The sequence below is a fragment of the Tachysurus vachellii genome, chromosome 2 (genome assembly GCF_030014155.1).
Source record: "Tachysurus vachellii isolate PV-2020 chromosome 2, HZAU_Pvac_v1, whole genome shotgun sequence".
Classification (NCBI taxonomy): domain Eukaryota; kingdom Metazoa; phylum Chordata; class Actinopteri; order Siluriformes; family Bagridae; genus Tachysurus; species Tachysurus vachellii.
The window spans coordinates 40,188,531-40,213,460 of record NC_083461.1 but is presented as its reverse complement, the minus strand read 5'-3'; the positions used below and the strand labels follow the sequence as shown (position 1 = coordinate 40,213,460).

Sequence of the window (24,930 nt, the reverse complement as noted above, 5' to 3'; positions counted from 1 at the left end):
TACACTCTTAATGCTACTTTACACTTAAATGGAACTTAACTAAACTTCACTAAAATTAATGTTCGTATCTCACACGTGGTTGTTGGGATCTTTGTTTCGGTGGCGTCGGCTCGGATGCTTGTATCTCAAAAATTTGTTCGTATCTCAAGGCAAAAATTTGGTCGAATCACAGCTCGTATCTCAAAAAATTTGTATGTCAAGGCAATCGTATCTCGAGGTATCGCTGTATACAGTTTATATCACTACTAACTACTAGCTCAGCTTTAAGGACTCAACAAGGCAGAGTATTAAATTGGCTTCAACAGGAATAATATACATGTTGGTTACCAAAGCCATGGTGATGTGTATAACATCATCATTCTGTGTAATGATCTGTGTTATTTCTGTCAGACATTAGGAGCTGAGTGTAAATAGGTTGATGTTTCTGGTAGTAGTGATAATTATTCTAGTCTGAGATAAATATTTAGCTAGCTGAGGTTAAGCTGGCGGCCATCTTGAATAAAAAGAAGCTCTTCCCTTCGTCAGGACAGATTGATATAACTCCGCCCCTTTTGCCACGCCTCCCTGGTTAAATGTCTGAATTGAATCAGAACTGTAAGCTTAATAATTAAAAAGATTAAAACCGTTCCAGCTCATTTAACCTTTAGCCTACTGTCATCAGGATAAATGAACAAATCAATAAAAAAACTGAATAAAAGTGAAAGATGAAGTGTGTCTGCGTGACTCAGTCCTTCTCTCTGCCTTTCACACTGCAGGTGCATCAACACAAGACTCTGTACTGAACCCTGAGACTAGAGCAGAGCCATGAATTTCGTGATGAAGGCAGCGATGGGAGGTGGGTGCAGTGTGTGAGTGTGTGTGATGAAGTGGTTGTGTTAAATGGCCTGAGTCAGCATTTGAGTGCCGCAGCAGCTGCAGCAGTGTTTAATGTTGTCCTGGATTTCAGCTACAGACATTCTGTAACATTGCACTCAGATATCAGAAGAATTCATGAACACAGACTGGAGCTCACTGGCTAACAGGCGCTAACATGACAGACGATAACCTGACAGACGCTAACCCGTCAGACGTTAACCTGACAGACACTATCCTGAAAGACACTAACCTGAAAGACACTATCCTGAAAAACACTAACCTGACAGACACTAACCTGACGGATGTTAACCTGACACGCTAACCTGCCAGACGCTAACCTGATAGACACTATCCTGAAAGACACTAACCTGACAGATGCTAACTTGACAGATGATAACCTGACAGATACTAATAGACGTTAACCTGAAAGATGTTAATCTGACAGACGCTAACCTGACAGATACTAATAGATGTTAACCTAACAGACACTAACCTGAAAGACACTAACCTGACAGACGTTAACCTGACAGACGTTAACCTGACAGATGTTAACCTGACAGACGTTAACCTGACAGACGTTAACCTGACAGACGTTAACCTGACAGACGCTAACCTGACAGACGTTAACCTGACAGACGTTAACCTGACAGACGCTAACCTGACAGACGTTAACCCGACAGACGCTAACCTGACAGACGTTAACCTGACAGACGTTAACCTGACAGACACTAACCTGACGGATGTTAACCTGACACGCTAACCTGCCAGACGCTAACCTGATAGACACTATCCTGAAAGACACTAACCTGACAGATGCTAACTTGACAGATGATAACCTGACAGATACTAATAGACGTTAACCTGAAAGATGTTAATCTGACAGACGCTAACCTGACAGATACTAATAGATGTTAACCTGACAGACGTTAACCTAACAGACACTAACCTGAAAGACACTAACCTGACAGACGTTAACCTGACAGACGTTAACCTGAAAGACGTTAACCTGACAGACGTTAACCTGACAGACGTTAACCTGACAGACGTTAACCTGACAGACGCTAACCTGACAGACGCTAACCTGACAGACGTTAACCTGACAGACGTTAACCTGACAGACGTTAACCTGACAAACGCTAACCTGACAGACGCTAACCTGACAGACGCTAACCTGACAGACGTTAACCTGACAGACGCTAACCTGACAGACGCTAACCTGACAGACAGACGTTAACCTGACAGACGTTAACCTGACAGACGTTAACCTGACAGACGCTAACCTGACAGACGTTAACCTGACAGACGCTAACCTGACAGACGTTAACCCGACAGACATTAACCCGACAGACGTTAACCCGACAGACGTTAACCTGACAGACGCTAACCTGACAGACAGACGTTAACCTGACAGACGTTAACCTGACAGACAGACGTTAACCTGACAGACGTTAACCTGACAGACGCTAACCTGACAGACGCTAACCCGACAGACGTTAACCCGACAGACGTTAACCCGACAGACGTTAACCCGACAGACGTTAACCCGACAGACGTTAACCCGACAGACGTTAACCCGACAGACGTTAACCTGACAGACGTTAACCTGACAGACGCTAACCTGACAGACGTTAACCTGACAGACGTTAACCTGACAGACGTTAACCTGACAGACGTTAACCCGACAGACGTTAACCCGACAGACGTTAACCCGACAGACGTTAACCCGACAGACGTTAACCTGACAGACGTTAACCTGACAGACGCTAACCTGACAGACGTTAACCTGACAGACACTAACCTGACAGACGTTAACCTGACAGACGTTAACCTGACATACAGCCTAACAGACGCTAACAGACACTAACCTACAGGGTTATTGACAGGATTATTTGTCAATTTGTGAGTGTGTGTGTATTTTTGTGTATTTGTGTATATATGTGCTTGTGCCTGCATGTCTGTGTGTGGTGTGTGTGCGTGTGTGTATGTGTGTGTGAGAGAGAGAGAGAGTGTGTGTGTGTGTGTGTGTGTGTGTGAGAGAGAGAGAGAGAGAGAGAGAGAGAGAGAGAGTGAGTGAGTGATAGAGAGAGAGAAAATGTGTGTGTGTGAGAGATAGAGAGAGAGAGAGAGAGAGAGAGAGTATGTGTGTGTGAGAGAGAGAGAGAGAGAGAGAGAGAGAGAGAGAGAGTGAGTGAGTGAGTGATAGAGAGAGAGAAAATGTGTGTGTGTGAGAGATAGAGAGAGAGAGAGAGAGAGAGAGAGTATGTGTGTGTGAGAGAGAGAGAGAGTGTTTGAATATTCAATATTCCTCTGCATCAGAACGTGTACAGCACTGAGGAAGAGAGAGAGAGAACGGGTTTGGTGAGGGGGGGATTGAAAGAGGTATTATGAAGGAGAAATGGAGTGAAAGTGATTGAGAGACAGAGGGGGTGAGAGATAGAGAGAGATGGGGGAGGATAAAAAGAAAAATAGAGAGAAACAGATGGAGGGAGAAACAGAAAAACAAAGACAGGTTAATGAGTCTGTGTCACATGTCAGTCATCAAATAACACTGCTGTTATTAACACTAATATAAAATGTGTGTGTGTGTGTATGTGTGTGTGTGTACTGTAGGTGGGCCTCCGGATGTGGGGAAGATGTTGGGAGGAGAGGAAGACAAAGACCCAGAGGCAGAGCGAGAGAAAGAGGAAGAGAGGCAAGAGGCTCTGAGGCAGCAGGAGGAGGAGAGGAAGGCCAAGTACTCCAAGATGGAGGCTGAGAGGGAAGTGATGCGGCAGGGCATCAGGGACAAGGTACATCCTCAGACCCACCAATCACAAGCAGCAGCCCGGCTCTGTCCCAAATCACTGGTCCGGCACTACGCAGTGCCCTGATTGTGCCAGCAGAACATTTACACACAGCACTCGACCTTGTGGAATCAGTTCCAACTTCATTTGACTGTTAATAGTCTCACCCGAGAACCCAGTGAATGTAGAACAGTTAAATAGGGCATAGGACAGAACTCTAGTAACACAGAACCCTGGAAATATAGAACCCTGGGAACTCATATACTGGAGGGGAGATAGGGTTCTGAGAACACAGAACCCTGGAAAGATAGAACATACTTATGGAAAATATGACTCAGGAACCCTGTGGTGTACTTGTGACCTTTACTGTGTGAAGCAATATGGTTTTTATCACCTTAACCTTCTTACAAGTGTGTGTGTGTGTTTGTGTGTGTGTCTGTGTGTGTGTGTGTGTCTGTGTGTGTCTATGTGTGTGTCTATGTGTGTGTGTCTGTGTGTGTCTATGTGTGCGTGTGTGTGTCTGTGTGTGTGTGTCTGTGTGTGTGTCTGTGTGTGTCTATGTGTGTGTGTCTGTGTGTGTGTCTATGTGTGCCTGTGTGTGTCTGTGTGTCTGTATGTGTGTGTCTGTGTGTGTGTGTGTGTGTGTCGGTATGTGTGTCTGTGTATGTGTGTGTCTGTATGTCTGTGTGTGTGTGTCTGTGTGTGTGTCTGTGTGTGCATGTGTGTGTCTGTATGTGTGTCTGTGTATGTGTGTGTCTGTGTGTCTGTATGTGTGTGTGTCTGTGTGTGTGTCTGTGTATGTGTGTGTCTGTGTGTCTGTATGTGTGTGTGTCTGTGTGTGTGCGTGTCTGTATGTGTGTCTGTGTGTGTGTCTGTGTGTGCTTGTGTCTGTGTGTGTCTGTCTGTGTGCGTGTGTGTCTGTGTGCGTTTCTGTGTGTGTGTCTGTGTGTGCCTGTGTGTCTGTGTGTGTGTCTGTGTGTGTGTCTGTGTGTGTGTGTCTGTGTGCGTGTGTGTGCATCAGTACGGACTGAAGAAGCGCGAGGTAGCCGAGGCCGAGGCTCAGGGTGCAATAGACGCAGCAAGTGAAGGCAGTCTGACTCGTCCCAAGAAAGCTGTGCCGTCCGGCTGTGGAGACGAAGACGAAGAGGAAGAGAGCATCCTGGACACAGTGATGAAATATCTACCAGGACCACTGCAGGACATGCTGAAGAAATAACACATACACACACACGCACACACACACACACACACACACACACACACACACACACACACACACACTTGTAAGAGCACCACAGTGAACAAACTCAGCTTTAGAGAATTAAGGTTCAGATCGTTTATGCGCTTCCGCTTTGTAACAACAGGTGGCGCAGTTCACACCGCAGTCTCACCATCTTCCTCTCACACAGGTTCAGTGTGTAAAAAGATCTCGGCTGTGTCCCAAACGCCTGTGTTTATCCTCCATTACGTAAACAAAAACAGAAATGTTCACTAGCTACATCTTAGTGTCATTGATATAAAGCGAATAAATCAAGCGTTTGGGACGGAGAACGTTTCACTATATAAGCCATATTTTACCTTTAAAGCAAAATGCTGAGTCATTAAAGGCTACAGAAGTGTGCATGAAGTATAGACTCCTTTTCTACTGTACACCGTGGACGTGTCCCAAATCAAGATATAATAACTTCATCTATGCATGTATCTGTAATAATGTAATATAATGAAGGCAATAAATGGCTATTGTTGTTGTTATTATTATTATTATTATTAATATTATATTATTATTAGTATAATTATTATTATTATTATTATTATTATTATTAATATTATTATTATTATTATTATTACTATTATCATTATTATTATTATATTATTATATTATTATTAGTAGTAGTATAATTATCATCATCATCATTATTATTATCATTATTATTGTTATTATTATTATTATTATTGTTATTGTTATTATTATTATTATTATTTTGCATTGTCAAACACAAACATGCCGAAAACATTTGTCATTTGACTGTTTTTCTCTCCATAATACAGCACCTATAGACTTCAGGTAAAAGAAGAAGCTGAATATCAGTCATTTGTATAAAACTTTAGGAAAGTGAAGAAATTTCTTTGCACTTTGTTTCTTTCCGGATTCTTCTCAGCAATAATCTCATCTTCTGTTTGCTTGGCTTTGTGAAAAGGGCGAATAAAAGGAACGGAGTGAATAAATGACTGTTTAAATGAAATGTGTCTGAATAAAAGAATGCAGTCTCATAAACACTGAACTGTAGTTTCTTGTGTTTTAGATGTGTTGGGTAACTGACACTGAATCAGACAAACTGCTCACAGAGCTGTAACACAGACAACTCTCTCTGGGGTTACACTAAATCATTTAATCTCTCTCTCACTCAGTTTACACTAAATGACAATGTAGAACCTTCACAAACTGCTCTATATAAGACACAAACAGATGACTGATCAGAGAGCGAAAACAACACACCACCCTCAGTACACACAACCCTCTATACACACCACCCTCAGTACACACGACCCTCTATACACACCACCCTCAGTACACACAACCCTCTATACACACAACCCTCAGTACACACCACCCTCTATACACACGACCCTCTATACACACCACCCTCAGTACACACCACCCTCAGTACACACCACCCTCTATACACACAACCCTCAGTACACACCACCCTCAGTACACACAACCCTCTATACACACCACCCTCAGTACACACGACCCTCTATACACACCACCCTCAGTACACACAACCCTCTATACACACAACCCTCAGTACACACCACCCTCTATACACACGACCCTCTATACACACCACCCTCAGTACACAACTCTCAATACAAAGATACAAAAAACTGCAGTTTCTGTTTCCTCTCTCTTTGTGTGCTTGATGATGATGATGATGATGATGATGATGATGATGAAGCTTTGGTAAGCTTAAAGACTTCAAGGAAATGTTACATTATAAAAAAGAAAGTAAAGAAAGTGATGAGTCAAAAATAATATATTTATTTTAAATGTTCTCATTTTAATTTCTTTTCCATCTGAATTTACTTATACACAAATTTATCATCAACACAAATACAGCAGGAGATGGGGGGGGGGGGAAGCAAAACAAAAGGCCACACACAAAAACAAATATAAAGTGGCTATTTTAGCATTATGCTAACATTATTCTCTCAGGTTAGCTCATGTGCACTAGCTATCTTACAGGTTGACGTCTTATTTAAAGACTTTTCTATCTACAGACTCAAAGCCACACCCACTTTCCTATCTACGGCCTCAGACTCAGTAATAAACCTGACACACATCCAAACACAATTATTTTATTAGGCAAATAAAACAACTCATCAAAACAATATGAGTTTTATATAAAATTACTGTTCGGTGACAAGAAGTGTGTGACTGATACACTGCAGATCATCACTTCCTTTGAACATGACCTCCATCTTCAACACACACACAACCTCTAGAATATTTCACTTCCAACATTTAATTCATTTCATTCTACAGTTAGTCAGAAGTGTGTGTGTGTGTGTGTGTGTGTGTGTGTGTGTGTGTGTGTGTGTGTGCGCACTACAGTAGAATTACAATCAGAGAGGAAAGGAAGAATGCAGCCTCTGCAGTCCTCCGGGCCACCAGGGGCACTGTCATGGACCCGCTACACGTTTGTCCGACATTTGGGGAAAATTGGGCCACTTTCACGCCTTCTCTTTCTTACTGCAGAGAGAGAGAGAGAGAGAGAGAGAGAGAGAGAGAGAGAGAGAGACAGAGGGAGAGAGAATGAGACTAAAATTATTGCACATGAACACATTTAGAAAGTAAGTAAAATTTGAGGAAGTAATGCACAGAGAGAAAGATGAAAGTTCTGAGGCAATAAAAAAGACCAAGATGTGAGAGATGCTAACTGAAATATGAGAACAAAGGACAAGACAAATATCACTTCACCTTTATCAGTTAGAAAACTTATTTTATCTTGAAACCAATAACAAAATGAAAATGTTTTATTTTTCCTGTCAGTTAGCTCAGAGTTCACTCTTTTTCAGAGATCATTATCCAGGACTTTTCAAATTTAGCAAAAAAAAGACAAGGCTCACAGATTCACGGCCTAAAGTAAAATGTTCTTCTCTCCAGAAGTCTTAAAAACAACGTACACTTTATGGCTATTACTTAACTATACTTTTAAAGATAATTTGTGTGTGAATGAAATATCAACATTTATATAATAAAAAGACGGCACATACAGTATTAATACCCTCTCCTTTCTCAGACCAACGTCGTCATGCTTTAGTTTGCTGTACATTGTATTTAGTTTTATATTGTATTTAGTTTTACATGTACATTGTATTTAGTTTTACATGTACATTGTATTTAGTTTTATATTGTATTTAGTTTTACATGTACATTGTATTTAGTTTTACATGTACATTGTATTTAGTTTTATATTGTATTTAGTTTTACATGTACATTGTATTTAGTTTTATATTGTATTTAGTTTTACATGTACATTGTATTTAGTTTTACATGTACATTGTATTTAGTTTTATATTGTATTTAGTTTTACATGTACATTGTATTTAGTTTTACATTGTATTTAGTTTTACATTGTACATTGTATTTAGTTTTACATTGTATTTAGTTTTACATTGTATTTAGTTTTACATGTACATTGTATTTAGTTTTACATTGTACATTGTATTTAGTTTTACATTGTACATTGTATTTAGTTTTACATTGTACATTGTATTTAGTTTTACATTGTATTTAGTTTTACATGTACATTGTATTTAGTTTTACATTGTACATTGTATTTAGTTTTACATTGTATTTAGTTTTACATTGTACATTGTATTTAGTTTTACATTGTACATTGTATTTAGTTTTACATGTACATTGTATTTAGTTTTACATGTACATTGTATTTAGTTTTACATTGTACATTGTATTTAGTTTTACATGTACATTGTATTTAGTTTTACATTGTATTTAGTTTTACATTGTATTTAGTTTTACATGTACATTGTATTTAGTTTTACATGTACATTGTATTTAGTTTTACATTGTACATTGTATTTAGTTTTACATTGTACATTGTATTTAGTTTTACATGTACATTGTATTTAGTTTTACATGTACATTGTATTTAGTTTTACATTGTACATTGTATTTAGTTTTACATTGTACATTGTATTTAGTTTTACATGTACATTGTATTTAGTTTTACATGTACATTGTATTTAGTTTTACATTGTACATTGTATTTAGTTTTACATGTACATTGTATTTAGTTTTACATTGTATTTAGTTTTACATTGTATTTAGTTTTACATTGTACATTGTATTTAGTTTTACATTGTACATTGTATTTAGTTTTACATTGTACATTGTATTTAGTTTTACATGTACATTGTATTTAGTTTTACATTGTACATTGTATTTAGTTTTACATTGTACATTGTATTTAGTTTTACATGTACATTGTATTTAGTTTTACATTGTACATTGTATTTAGTTTTACATTGTACATTGTATTTAGTTTTACATTGTACATTGTATTTAGTTTTACATGTACATTGTATTTAGTTTTACATTGTACATTGTATTTAGTTTTACATTGTACATTGTATTTAGTTTTACATTGTACATTGTATTTAGTTTTACATTGTACATTGTATTTAGTTTTACATGTACATTGTATTTAGTTTTACATGTACATTGTATTTAGTTTTACATTGTACATTGTATTTAGTTTTACATGTACATTGTATTTAGTTTTACATGTACATTGTATTTAGTTTTACATTGTACATTGTATTTAGTTTTACATGTACATTGTATTTAGTTTTACATGTACATTGTATTTAGTTTTACATGTACATTGTATTTAGTTTTACATGTACATTGTATTTAGTTTTACATGTACATTGTATTTAGTTTTACATTGTACATTGTATTTAGTTTTACATGTACATTGTATTTAGTTTTACATGTACATTGTATTTAGTTTTACATTGTACATTGTATTTAGTTTTACATGTACATTGTATTTAGTTTTACATTGTACATTGTATTTAGTTTTACATTGTACATTGTATTTAGTTTTACATGTACATTGTATTTAGTTTTACATGTACATTGTATTTAGTTTTACATGTACATTGTATTTAGTTTTACATGTACATTGTATTTAGTTTTACATTGTATTTAGTTTTACATTGTATTTAGTTTTACATTGTACATTGTATTTAGTTTTACATGTACATTGTATTTAGTTTTACATTGTACATTGTATTTAGTTTTACATGTACATTGTATTTAGTTTTACATGTACATTGTATTTAGTTTTACATGTACATTGTATTTAGTTTTACATTGTACATTGTATTTAGTTTTACATGTACATTGTATTTAGTTTTACATTGTACATTGTATTTAGTTTTACATGTACATTGTATTTAGTTTTACATGTACATTGTATTTAGTTTTACATTGTACATTGTATTTAGTTTTACATGTACATTGTATTTAGTTTTACATTGTACATTGTATTTAGTTTTACATTGTACATTGTATTTAGTTTTACATGTACATTGTATTTAGTTTTACATTGTACATTGTATTTAGTTTTACATGTACATTGTATTTAGTTTTACATTGTACATTGTATTTAGTTTTACATTGTACATTGTATTTAGTTTTACATGTACATTGTATTTAGTTTTACATTGTACATTGTATTTAGTTTTACATTGTACATTGTATTTAGTTTTACATTGTACATTGTATTTAGTTTTACATGTACATTGTATTTAGTTTTACATTGTATTTAGTTTTACATGTACATTGTATTTAGTTTTACATGTACATTGTATTTAGTTTTACATGTACATTGTATTTAGTTTTACATTGTACATTGTATTTAGTTTTACATTGTACATTGTATTTAGTTTTACATTGTACATTGTATTTAGTTTTACATGTACATTGTATTTAGTTTTACATGTACATTGTATTTAGTTTTACATTGTACATTGTATTTAGTTTTACATTGTACATTGTATTTAGTTTTACATGTACATTGTATTTAGTTTTACATTGTACATTGTATTTAGTTTTACATGTACATTGTATTTAGTTTTACATGTACATTGTATTTAGTTTTACATTGTACATTGTATTTAGTTTTACATGTACATTGTATTTAGTTTTACATGTACATTGTATTTAGTTTTACATGTACATTGTATTTAGTTTTACATTGTATTTAGTTTTACATGTACATTGTATTTAGTTTTACATTGTATTTAGTTTTACATTGTATTTAGTTTTACATGTTCATTGTATTTAGTTTTACATTGTACATTGTATTTAGTTTTACATTGTATTTAGTTTTACATTGTATTTAGTTTTACATTGTACATTGTATTTAGTTTTACATTGTACATTGTATTTAGTTTTACATGTACATTGTATTTAGTTTTACATGTACATTGTATTTAGTTTTACATGTACATTGTATTTAGTTTTACATGTACATTGTATTTAGTTTTACATGTACATTGCTGTACATTCCCCTTGTACATGATATTCAGATTAACAAGGTTAATATAACCTGGTTATCCGTCACCATTTGGTGAAAACAATCGAGCACTTAAACCATTCCTGAAACCACAAGACGGCGTCATCTGTCACAGCGAGATTAAACAACATAACAAAAACTTAGCATCCCTGAACAGAGCGCGTTCTGTTACTAACGTTAATTGTTTGACCAGTTTGTAAACTGTTCTTTAAATGATCAAGAACATTTAAAAATAATAATTTTCCAGGACAAGAAGATTTTTTCCAGGACAGGTTATGTTTTCTCTCATTTTCCATGTGTTTTCCAGGACTGGAATATTGGTCATTAATTTTCCAGGATTTCCAGGTTTTCCAGGACATGTGGGAACCCTGTAGCTGTGTGATTAGTGAGAGTTTATACAGAACTCTGATCCTGACACATTAGCTCATGTTAGCTGAGGAACCAAAGTGTAACGATCACGAGCACAAATATAATCCTGTCAGGTTAGTTTACATTTACACTCACTAACTTTAGAATTGTGCTCATATGAAACACAGTAAGAAGGTCTGAAGAACAATGATATAAATAATCTCTCAGGAAATAAAAAGTCCAGCAGAAAACAAGAGAAGCAGAAAGTGAGCTGAGGATGAAGCTGAAACAGAGCAGGAAGTGGAGCTCTGCAGACAGGAAGTAGCTTTAAAGGTTTTGTCTTAAAACATTTACTTGGGTTTGGAGGAGAACTTGAATTTTTTACAGAAGGCTTTCTCCAGCTCGGGGACGGACAGAGTGAAGGTGATGGCTCCGTCTGAATCTGAGCGAACTATACGCACTGTAATAAACACACACGTCACATACACGTCACACACACACACTCTTCTCTCTCACACACACACTCTTCTCTCTCACACACACACACACACACACTCTTCTCTCTCACACACACACACACACTCTTCTCTCTCACACACACACACTCTTCTCTCTCACACACACACTCTTCTCTCTCACACACACACACACACTCTTCTCTCTCACACACACACTCTTCTCTCTCACACACACACTCTTCTCTCACACACACACACTCTTCTCTCTCACACACACTCTTCTCTCTCACACACACTTCTCTCTCACACACACACACACACACTCTTCTCTCTCTCACACACACACACACACACTCTTCTCTCTCTCACACACACACACTCTTCTCTCTCTCACACACACACACTCTTCTCTCTCACACGCACTCTTCTCTCTCACACGCACTCTTCTCTCTCACACGCACTCTTCTCTCTCACACGCACTCTTCTCTCTCACACGCACTCTTCTCTCTCACACGCACTCTTCTCTCTCACACGCACTCTTCTCTCTCACACGCACTCTTCTCTCTCACACGCACTCTTCTCTCTCACACGCACTCTTCTCTCTCACACGCACTCTTCTCTCTCACACGCACTCTTCTCTCTCACACGCACTCTTCTCTCTCACACGCACTCTTCTCTCTCACACGCACTCTTCTCTCTCACACGCACTCTTCTCTCTCACACGCACTCTTCTCTCTCACACGCACTCTTCTCTCTCACACGCACTCTTCTCTCTCACACGCACTCTTCTCTCTCACACGCACTCTTCTCTCTCACACGCACTCTTCTCTCTCACACGCACTCTTCTCTCTCACACGCACTCTTCTCTCTCACACGCACTCTTCTCTCTCACACGCACTCTTCTCTCTCACACGCACTCTTCTCTCTCACACGCACTCTTCTCTCTCACACGCACTCTTCTCTCTCACACGCACTCTTCTCTCTCACACGCACTCTTCTCTCTCACACGCACTCTTCTCTCTCACACGCACTCTTCTCTCTCACACGCACTCTTCTCTCTCACACGCACTCTTCTCTCTCACACGCACTCTTCTCTCTCACACGCACTCTTCTCTCTCACACGCACTCTTCTCTCTCACACGCACTCTTCTCTCTCACACGCACTCTTCTCTCTCACACGCACTCTTCTCTCTCACACGCACTCTCTCTCTCACACGGACTCTCCCTCTCACACGCACTCTTCTCTCTCACACGCACTCTTCTCTCTCACACGCACTCTTCTCTCTCACACGCGCACTCCTCTCTCACACGCGCACTCCTCTCTCACACACACCCTTCTCACACACACGCACCCTTCTCACACACACGCACCCTTCTCACACACACACACGCACCCTTCTCACACACACACGCACCCTTCTCACACACACACGCACCCTTCTCTCACACACACACGCACCCTTCTGACACACACACACGCACCCTTCTCACACACACGCACCCATCTCACACACACGCACCCATCTCACACACACGCACCCATCTCACACACACGCACCCTTCTCACACACCACCTCCAACCACACGCACCCTCTCACACACACACACACACACACCCTTCTCACACACACACACACGCACCCTTCTCACACACACACACGCACCCTTCTCACACACACGCACCCTTCTCACACACACGCACCCTTCTCACACACACGCACCCTTCTCACACACACGCACCCTTCTCACACACACGCACCCTTCTCACACACACGCACCCTTCTCACACACACGCACCCTTCTCACACACACGCACCCTTCTCACACACACGCACCCATCTCACACACACGCACCCTTCTCACACACACGCACCCTTCTCACACACACACACATACACACCCTTCTCACACACACACACACACACGCACCCTTCTCACACACACACACACGCACCCTTCTCACACACACACACACGCACCCTTCTCACACACACACACACACACGCACCCTTCTCACACACACACACACGCACCCTTCTCACACACACACGCACCCTTCTCACACACACACGCACCCTTCTCACACGCACGCACCCTTCTCACACGCACGCACCCTTCTCACACACGCACCCTTCTCACACACACGCACCCTTCTCACACACGCACGCACCCTTCTCACACGCACGCACCCTTCTCACACGCACGCACCCTTCTCACACGCACGCACCCTTCTCACACGCACGCACCCTTCTCACACGCACGCACCCTTCTCACACACACGCACCCTTCTCACACACACACACACGCACCCTTCTCACACACACACGCACCCTTCTCACACACACACGCACCCTTCTCACACACACACGCACCCTTCTCACACACACACGCACCCTTCTCACACACACACACACACACACACACACACACGCACCCTTCTCACACACACACACACACACGCACCCTTCTCACACACGCACGCACCCTTCTCACACACGCACGCACCCTTCTCACACACGCACGCACCCTTCTCACACACACACACGCACGCACCCTTCTCACACACACACGCACCCTTCTCACACACACACGCACCCTTCTCACACACACACGCACCCTTCTCACACACACACGCACGCACCCTTCTCACACACACACGCACGCACCCTTCTCACACACACACGCACGCACCCTTCTCACACACACACGCACGCACCCTTCTCACACACACACACGCACGCACCCTTCTCACACACACACGCACCCTTCTCACACACACACTTCTCTCTCACACACACACACACCCTTCTCTCACACACACACACCCTTCTCACACACACACATACACACCCTTCTCACACACACACATACACACCCTTCTCACACACACACATACACACCCTTCTCACACACACACACATACACACCCTTCTCACACACACACACATACACACCCTTCTCACACACACACACACCACCTTTCACACAACACGCAGACTTTCACACACACGCACGCACCTCTCACACACACAACACGCACCTTCAAAACACGCAGCACCCTTCTCAACACACACACGCACCACCCTTCTCACACACACGACGCACTTCTCAACACACGCACTTCTCAAACACACGCACCTTCTCACACACACCACCTTCTCACAACACAGCACCATTTCACACCACGACCTTTCTAACACACAGCCCTTCTACACCACGCACCTTTCACACACTACACACACGCACTTCTACACACACACACCACTTTCCACACAACACACCCTTCTCAACACACAGAGCCTTTCTCCACGACGAGCCTTTACATACGCCTTTCACACCACGCACCTTCAAGCAGCACCTTCTACAACGCGACCCTTCTCAACACACCAGCATGCCCTTCTCACACACTACTAACACACTCCTCTCACACGCCCTTCTCACACACGCCCTTCTCACACACATCACAGCACAGCACTTCACACAACACACTGCACACTTTACACACACACGACAACCTTCTCAAACACATCACGCACGCACTTCTCAACAACCAGCATTTCCAAACACCACGCACCTTTCACACAATGAGCAAACTCTACACACACACACTCACTACCATCAGCACGCAACTATCCACAACACACAAGCACCTTCAAATTAGTTCTCCTAAAATAACAGTCACTCTGAATTTGAATACTCACAATCTCTTCTAAATCACTATATTAACACCACTCCACATCCACATGGCCACACTATTGCACAGCTGCCTTGTACTAACAGTACTTCTCGTACAACGTGCATGTGATCTTGTCAGCTTCATTCGTTAAACCTACTATCATATTCGCAGCTCATTAACGCTGCCTGTCTTAACTCGCGGGCTCATTCTTTTGGCTGTGTTATATATACATATATATACATATAATAATGGTTATCACGTTATACATGCTTTGCAACCTGAGTCGATTTACCCATGCAGCGTTGTGCTTTGCTGCACACTCCACGAGACCAGGACCTTTCACTTATCAAATTACTCCACGCAACACTTCAATTGACACGAAGCATGTCAGCTAACCTCACACACACACACAAACACCATTAACACATAACATATGTGACATTGTATACTTGGGTCGAGTCTGTCTCTACACACCACCCCATCCCTACACACACCACCACAACCCCCCATCACACCCCCCTCCACAACACCCACACCTCCACACACACCCCCACCTCCCCACCACACCCACACCCACCACACACACACCCACACACCTCCACCACCACACACCCTCACACACACACCACCCCACTCACACACACCACCCCTCTCACCCACCACACCCATCCACACACCCACATCCACACACCCCCACCACTACACCACCCCTCCACACACACCCTCTCCACAACACCCACTACCACCACACCCCCCTCACACCACCCCACTCATCTCACACACACACACACTCATCTCACACACACACACACACACTCATCTCACACACACACACTCATCTCACACACACACACACTCATCTCACACACACACACACACTCATCTCACACACACACACACACTCATCTCACACACACACACTCATCTCACTCACTCACACACTCATCTCACTCACTCACACACTCATCTCACTCACTCACACACTCATCTCACTCACTCACACACTCATCTCACTCACTCACACACTCATCTCACTCACTCACACACACACCTCACTCACTCACACACACACCTCACTCACTCACACACACACCTCACTCACACACACACCTCACTCACACACACACCTCACTCACTCACACACACACCTCACTCACTCACACACACACCTCACTCACTCACACACTCATCTCACTCACTCACACACTCATCTCACACACACACACACACACTCATCTCACACACACACACACACACTCATCTCACACACACACACACACTCATCTCACACACACACACTCATCTCACACACACACACTCATCTCACACACACACACACTCATCTCTCACACACACACTCATCTCACACACACACACTCATCTCACACACACACACTCATCTCACACACACACACTCATCTCACACACACACACTCATCTCACACACACACACTCATCTCACACACACACACACTCATCTCACACACACACACTCATCTCACACACACACACTCATCTCACACACACACACTCATCTCACACACACACACTCATCTCACACACACACACTCATCTCACACACACACACTCATCTCACACACACACACACTCATCTCACACACACACACTCATCTCACACACACACACTCATCTCACACACACACACTCATCTCACACACACACACTCATCTCACACACACACGCACACACACACACTCTTCTCACACACACAGTACAGCACCTCACAGTCAGTCACACACTAGGTATGTGCTGGTAATCACTAGTTGCTAACACTTCAGTGGAACTGAAAACACACATGAAATGAGTTTATACACTTAAAGTCTGATCTCAATCTAACAGCATGCTAGCTAGGAAAATGGGCTGAATAGCAAGTTAGCAGTAACCTAAGATAAGCTGGCTACATGTCACTGTGAGGCAACATTATATCTAACCACAGATTAATGCTATATTAAGCTACATTTACGAGCATTTATATTAAAACCTTTTTACTATTGTTATAGAAAATAATTTAAGTGCTTAAAGATTTCTAGAAACCATCAGCAAGGTTACACTGAGCTAGTGAATGTTCTGTGAGGCTGTGTGGCTTAGTTAACTAGCTAGCTAGATTTTTTAGGACTTATATCTAGGAATATTTCACCCCCAACATTTATTTCACTTCATTCTACAGTTATTCAGAAGTGTGTGTGTGTGTGTGTGTGTGTGTGTGTGTGTGTGTTACCCAGGTCGTTGTTGTTCATCATAGCATTAGAACAGCGTAAGCGTGGACCCTGTTGTGTGAAATGATACCCGAATTTTAGCAGTGTGCTGTTTTTCTCCAACATACTAGCAATCTCCATCTCCACCTTATTTCCCAGGGGCTGACTCTATCACACACACACACACACACACGCACAAATTCATTTGTAAAAAATTAAAACACATGAAAGTTGTGTTAGCAGTTTTTAATAACATATAACCTCATATCTGAGGTAAATGTTGATGTTCCAGATGTTTGTTTCATTTCCACTCTCACTGTCTTCACACTGTCTGTAATGAAGACTAAACCACTGATAGCTGGCTATGCTATTAGCTAGGCTAGCTCCAGATGTTGTAAAGATGTAGCAAGAGAAACTGACGCAATACACTGATCTACGGCCGCTAACATAATTAGTGTAGAGTTTGTGTCTCCTTAAATTAAAGTGTTTTTACATCTGAATTGTGAATATTACAATCTTTTCTAGAATTGTGATTATATTTTTAAACACAGCTCCACATGGCCAAGTGTGGCCACATTGTAGTGTGCACGTGTGTGTGCCTGTGTATGTGTATGTACAGTATGTGTGTGTGTACATGTGTGCATGTGTATCTGTGGGTGTATGTGTGTGTTTGCATGTGCGTGTATATATATATATATGTGTGTGTGTATGTGTGTTTGTGTGTATCTGTGGGTGTATGTGTGTTTGGGTGTGTGTGTATATATACATATATATACATATATATAATGTGTGTGTGTGTATACGTTTGTGTGTATACATGTGTGTGCACCTGGTTGTCGATTTTGAGCTCCTGCAGCGTTGTGTTGTGCTGCAGCGACTCCACGAGAGCCAGGATTCCGTTTCCTGTGATAAAGTTTGACTCCACGTTCAAGCACTTCAATGTGGTGTTTACACGAAGCATGTCAGCTAAAGCCTGACACACACACACAAAAAGACCATTAAGGCACAGTTAACATTATGGTGACATGTGGTATGAGTGTGTGTGTGTGTGTGTGTGACACTCACATAGGCCACAGGATCGTTGCTCCGTGTTCCTACAATACTCAGTCGATCAACTACTGTGTTGTCTTTCATAGCCTCAGCGTATGCTTTCAGAGTGGTGATGGGAATATTCTACACACACACACACACCAGTATAGTAAGTGTAATGTATATTATTATGTTTATCATGTATATATTATGTTTATCATATTATGTTTACATGTTTATCTGTGTATTAAACAAAAACAGATAATTTTATAGAGAGTCTTTTTCATGTTTCCGTGTGTGAGATCTTCTCTGGCCTTTAGAGAACACCTGAGGTCTAGAGGAGTTAATCAACTCACTCAGAGCATTATAAACTAATGTAAACCTGTGTGTGTGTGTGTGTGTGTGTGTAGCACCTTGATGTTGTTCAGGTTGACTTCCAGGAGTTCAGGGTCATTGTGTTTAATCCTCATTAGCGTCTGTTCTACATCGGTGTCGTTGGGATTCTCATCAGGGACTTGCTTGTACTGTGCACACTGTATCACACCTGACCAATCACATCACAACATCACACCTGACCAATCACATCACAAGACATCATCACACCTGACCAATCACATCACAACATCACACCTGACCAATCACATCACCAGTGCAGGTTATAATCCATACAGTCATATAAAGCAGTGGAGTGAACTATTTTATACACATTTCTCTACATTTATTGATTATACTGTGTGTACGTGTGTGTGAGTGTGTGTGTGAGTGTGTGTGTGTGTGAGTGAGTGTGAGTGAGTGTGTGTGAGTGTGTGTGAGTGTGTGTGAGTGTGTGTGAGTGTCTCTTACTGTTTAAACCCTGTTTGTTGACGATAGTGCTGCTGGCCAAAGCTTCATAATACTGCTGATTACTCATTAAAGTGTGCATTCCCAAAATAGCTAGAGAGAGAGAGAGAGAGAGAGAGAGAGAGAGAGAGAGAGAGAGAGAGAGAGAGATACAGACAGACAGAGAGAGAGAGAGAGAGAGCCAGAGAGAGCGAGACAGACAGACAGAGAGACAGACAGAGAGAGAGCGAGAGAGAGAGAGTTTAGACATAAGACAATCAGTTGTAAATCTCAACACACACTTTTGAAACAACATACACATCATAAATGTCTGTCTATCCATCTATCTATCTTTACACACACACATGCACACACAGGAAGTTAGTGTAATATGCAGTTTTGGGTTTAATGCAACATGCTGAACAACCTTCTGAAAAATAATCCACAGCTTAGAACCAGATGGAACGAAGGATGAGGAGTGATGGAGGAGTGATGTAGGTGACTAGAGAGGAGGAGGAAAAAACAGACAAACACACACACACCCACAGTGAAGAAGGTGAAGAGATTATGTGAGGTTTAATGGTCATGAAGCTGAGAGTCATTAGTGCTGTGGATGAACAGATGTTACAGGGACAAGAGAAACATCCTAATAAATCATATGTACTAAAAACTTTTATAAATGATGTACATTTAACTCAGTGTCACACTAACACACACTGAACAACCTGAGTCTGCCCTCTCCCACACACACACACATGACTGGGTAGTGTCACTGTGATTGACAGGTGAGAGAGTAAGCCCCTCCCCCGCTGTGACATCATATCTCCAGGAGCTCATGTGGTCATATTTGAGTTTTATAAACGAGTAACATGTATAAATAATACTCTAATATTTCATGTGCATTCTATTTCATACTTTAGCTCCACCCTTACAGCAGGAGTGCTAAACTCCGCCCCCTAATGTGGCTCCACAGGGTGTACCTGCGATATCACACAGTTCTGCATCTGTAGCATTGGCTAAAGCTTCCTCCAGCTCCGGCTCCAGTGTGACGTCTTCAAGAATAGGATCAACAACCTTCGTCTTTGGAACCCACGGCTTTCCTGAACACACACACACACACACAACTGTGTACAATACATACTCATAGTGTGTCTGCCAACAGAGCGGTTCATCAGAACAAATGTGTGTGTGTTTAGGGGGGGAAGGGGGGATGTGGTAGCTCAGTGTTTAAGGTGCTGGACTACTGCTCGGAAGGTCATGAGTTTAAATCCCAGGTCCATCAAGCTGCCACTGCTGGGCCCCTGAACAAGGCCCTTAACCCTCAATTGCTCAGTTGTATAAATTGAAATAAAATGTAAGTCACTCTGGATAAGGGGGTCTGCTGTGTGGGTGTGTGTGTGTGTGTGTGTGAGAGAGAGAGACCTCTCTTCTCTCCAGTATACGGCACCAGGTCGTCTCGATCTGGATGCTCCTTGGCCTGTTTCTCCAGGTGTGCCAGCAGGTTGTCTCTATGGAACGTTCCGGTCGGAGCTTTTTTCGTCTGATCTCTCTGTCTCATGCCGGCAGGTAACAGAGCATTCTGTCACACACACACACACACCCCCCCACCATTTTGCTAAAAGCTCACAGTTCATTACCTAATGCCATTAATTCATTTGTTAAACAAAAGACCATTTAGTAAAGACAGCAATAAAAAAAATAATTTCTACACATTTACACACTGAACATCATGCAGGTCTCGCTGCCATGTTTAGAACACAGGCTTCTGGGAAACGATGGACACGGGACTTGACTGCGAACCCCTCCAGATCAGTGTAATAAACACTGTGTGTGTAACTCAGTGTGATAATGAGGAGGCTGATTTAGGGGCCAGATCCTCCAGAGGAACCGCCAGAAGAACCACTTGTGAGTGCACTAACATACACACTTCATCTGAACTCAGCTATTAATAACCACATCTACAGCTGGAGCTGATCACTCACAGTGTGTGTGTGTGTGTTCAGTATGTGACACTGGATGGGTCGCAGAACACCCTCAACTTCACGACCTTATCTTACGTTCCAGCTGTTTATCTTTAAACCAGTCACAGAGAAGCAGGAGAATAAAATTTACTGACAGTAAAATGTCACCAATCACAGCACACTAATCCCCAACCAATCACAGCACAGCACATGATACTGTGAATAATATTCTACAAGTCATTAATAGACCTGGGGTGGGGGTGGGGGGCATTAACTTGAACTCAGTATTATAATGTTGTGTAACAGGTTCAATTCTGAGAAGCACAACACAGATCTCCAGACTTATCTTCATCCCCGTCTGTCCCTCTCTGGCTCAGTGACACGTACAGTCACGATATTTCCAGGTTTCCATGGTGATAAAAGTTGTTATTATATGGTGTAAATGATGATCAGTTCTTACGTCAGGGTCGAGCTCTTCGAGTTCATCCTCGAGTCTCCTGAGCTCTTCCTCACTGAGCTTCTGCAGGAGCTCGTCCTCGTCCACGTCCCGGTATTTCTCCATCTCCTTACGGTATGACATGGTGAGGATGAGTGGAGGACGTATAAAAGACAGCTGGAGGATGGGTGGAGAACAGGAAGGAGGAGGTTGGTACCAGGATGAGAACAGAAATGTCCTCCTCAACCCTCAGGACCTGCACAGAAGAAATGGAGAGTTTAAGAGCAGCAGTATATGGGGGCGGGGATTGTGGTCTGATTGGTTAACATGACACTGGGGGCGGAGTCTCTTATCTGATTAGTTGCAGTTGGATTATTGGAGACGACTGCGGTCATGTGCTAAACTTTGTAAAAGACTAAAATGTGATATGCAAAATGAATTCATATATTTATTAAAAATAAAGTTGCCTTCAGTAACTTTATCCAATCAGAACGCAGCGTTAGTCTGATATAAGGGATAAAGGGAGCTTTGTTTCAAATGTCATTGGATACAAAGGCTTTGTGTCTTCAGTTTGTCCTTCGTGAGAGAAGCCTTTACAACAGCCTGGAAAAGTCTAATGGAAAGACACACACACACACACACACACACACACACAGTTGCTCCATTAGGGAAGGCGAGAGCGACAGGTGGCAGGAGTCTCACTGTCTCAGGCGATATATTTAGACTCCGAGTTCAGAAGGTCTTATAGAGAACTGAGGAACACTTAGACCTTAAAGCTCTACATGAACAATACACACAACGACACAATCACCACATCCTTCAGAACACAGTCCATCAGATGAGCCGTGTTCAGTGTCACAAGATTTCTTTATGTTTTACATGTGAGCTACAAAGCTAAAGCTGCTAACAAATCATGTAATATTTTAGCCTCCAGTTTAACATGGAGCAAGCTGCTAACTGAAACACACACACACGTCTACACACACTGTTTACCTCAGTAACACACCTACACAAGAACAACTGCCTTCATCAGTGCTTAGATCTCTTCTGTCTCATCACACAAACAAGTGTAAACTCCTCTGTGTTGAAGATGTGGAGAACTTTCAAGTGCCAGCTTCAGCTCTGACTGGTCCAGAGTGCTGACACTGGAGACTTCTTCACCACATCACACACACACACACTTCTCCTGACAGATGAATGATTCCACACACTTCTTAATCTGTGAATGAGCTGTTACTATAGAAACCAGGGCATTGATAGAATTGTGATGTTAATTGTGAAGGAACTTTGAGGAGCCTGTGATGTTGATACCTCCACCTCTGTTCAGGATCACACACTTTCTACACTACACAACAGTTCATGAATTAAACAGTGTGAAAATTATAATGAAAGAAATTTATAACAAACAAAAATGCTGAACTTTTTTAAGAAGCTTTCTGTTATTTCATTGAACACAGAGATGATTCATCAGTGTAAAGACGTATGGAGTGTGAGATGTTTATACAAAGAGCTGCACTTTACCGCTAATTTATGTGTGTGTATATATATATATATGTATAAGTGTGTATATGTATGTGTATATATAGATATATATATATAATGTGTGTGTGTGTATATATATATATATATATATATATATATATATATATATATATAGATATATATATAAAAAATGTGTGTGTGTGTGTATATGTATATATATGTATAAGTGTGTATATGTATATATAGATATATATATATAATGTGTGTGTGTGTGTGTATATATATATATATAGATATATATATAGATATATATATAAAAAATGTGTGTGTGTATAAGTGTGTATATGTATGTGTATATAGATATATATATATATATATATATAATGTGTGTGTGTATATATATGTATATACTGTATATGTACGTGTGTGTATATATATATACTGTACATGTACAAGTGTGTGTGTGTGTGTGTTCTCACCGCACAGTCCCGCTCTCCGGTGTTATCTATATATAGCCCAGTTGAATACTTTGCCCAGATATGGCTACTTTAGCGGACCCGGTAGAGCGCGCGCACAGCCGGTCAGCGCACCAACAACGAGCACCAGCGCAGAGACACACGAGATTCCGCCACAAACCGTGCAGACTAACAGCAGATAGAAGTGACAGCGCGAGCCGGTGACCGGGGACCGGAGCTCAGGTCCTCTCTTCTCCTCTCACTGCTGTGTAATGACCGCTGTTTGTCCACGCGAGACACTCCGGAGAGACGCCCACGTGCACGTGTCAGTCAACCGACGTCACGAGACCCAACAGCAGTGATAATTAAGTTTATAATCTAAACATTATTATGATGCATTTCGAGTAAGTCGTCATTATATCATTATTACACACATTTTACACGTTATAGCTAAGACACAATATAAATATAAAAAAGGTGGAAGATTATTTAAATAAAGGTAAAATACAACATTGGGATAATTAAAAACGGGTGGAAAGAGAAAAAGAATCAGTGCGATATGAAAGGAGAGAAAAATAAATAACTGGGAAAAAGATTCATTACTTTATAAAACCCTCATGAAAAAGTTTGGTGGGAAAAATGTGTACAATAAAGATGTTAAAGACTGTAAAGGAAAAAAACTCGGAATCATTAGGAGGGAAAGGCTGATTATAAAAATGTATACTATTGTCACACACACACACACACACACACACACACACACACACACACACAGTGACACAGACACCACACACACACC

At 41.0% G+C, this 24,930-nt stretch overlaps 2 protein-coding genes across 3 annotated transcripts in view; one reads left to right on the top strand and one right to left on the bottom strand.

The window, feature by feature from the left end:
* The window catches only part of cplx2a (complexin 2a), a 6,984-nt gene extending 1,653 nt beyond the window's left edge, over window positions 1–5,331 (top strand). Inside the window, exons 2-4 of the mRNA XM_060892536.1 lie at window positions 756–835; window positions 3,466–3,644; window positions 4,660–5,331. Coding sequence (XP_060748519.1) covers window positions 805–835; window positions 3,466–3,644; window positions 4,660–4,854 — 405 coding nt within the window. The 5' untranslated portion in view covers window positions 756–804 and the 3' untranslated portion in view covers window positions 4,855–5,331. The remainder of the gene's footprint in view (window positions 1–755; window positions 836–3,465; window positions 3,645–4,659) is intronic.
* A 1,651-nt stretch (window positions 5,332–6,982) lies between these two features.
* Window positions 6,983–24,412, bottom strand: tmod1 (tropomodulin 1). Of its 2 annotated transcripts, XM_060864715.1 has the most exons (11): window positions 24,156–24,412; window positions 22,219–22,450; window positions 21,220–21,376; window positions 20,778–20,897; window positions 19,822–19,911; window positions 19,392–19,522; window positions 19,015–19,122; window positions 18,779–18,922; window positions 17,973–18,117; window positions 11,954–12,059; window positions 6,983–7,392 (listed from the first exon to the last, which is right to left on the bottom strand). In XM_060864715.1, the coding sequence occupies exons 2-11, from the start codon at window positions 22,336–22,338 to the stop codon at window positions 7,374–7,376; spliced, it is 1,140 nt and encodes a 379-aa protein (XP_060720698.1). In that variant the 5' UTR covers window positions 22,339–22,450; window positions 24,156–24,412; the 3' UTR covers window positions 6,983–7,373. The 2 variants fall into 2 exon arrangements, with proteins under 2 accessions (XP_060720698.1, XP_060720699.1); XM_060864716.1 differs by lacking the exon at window positions 11,954–12,059.
* Between the last annotated feature and the right edge of the window lie 518 nt (window positions 24,413–24,930).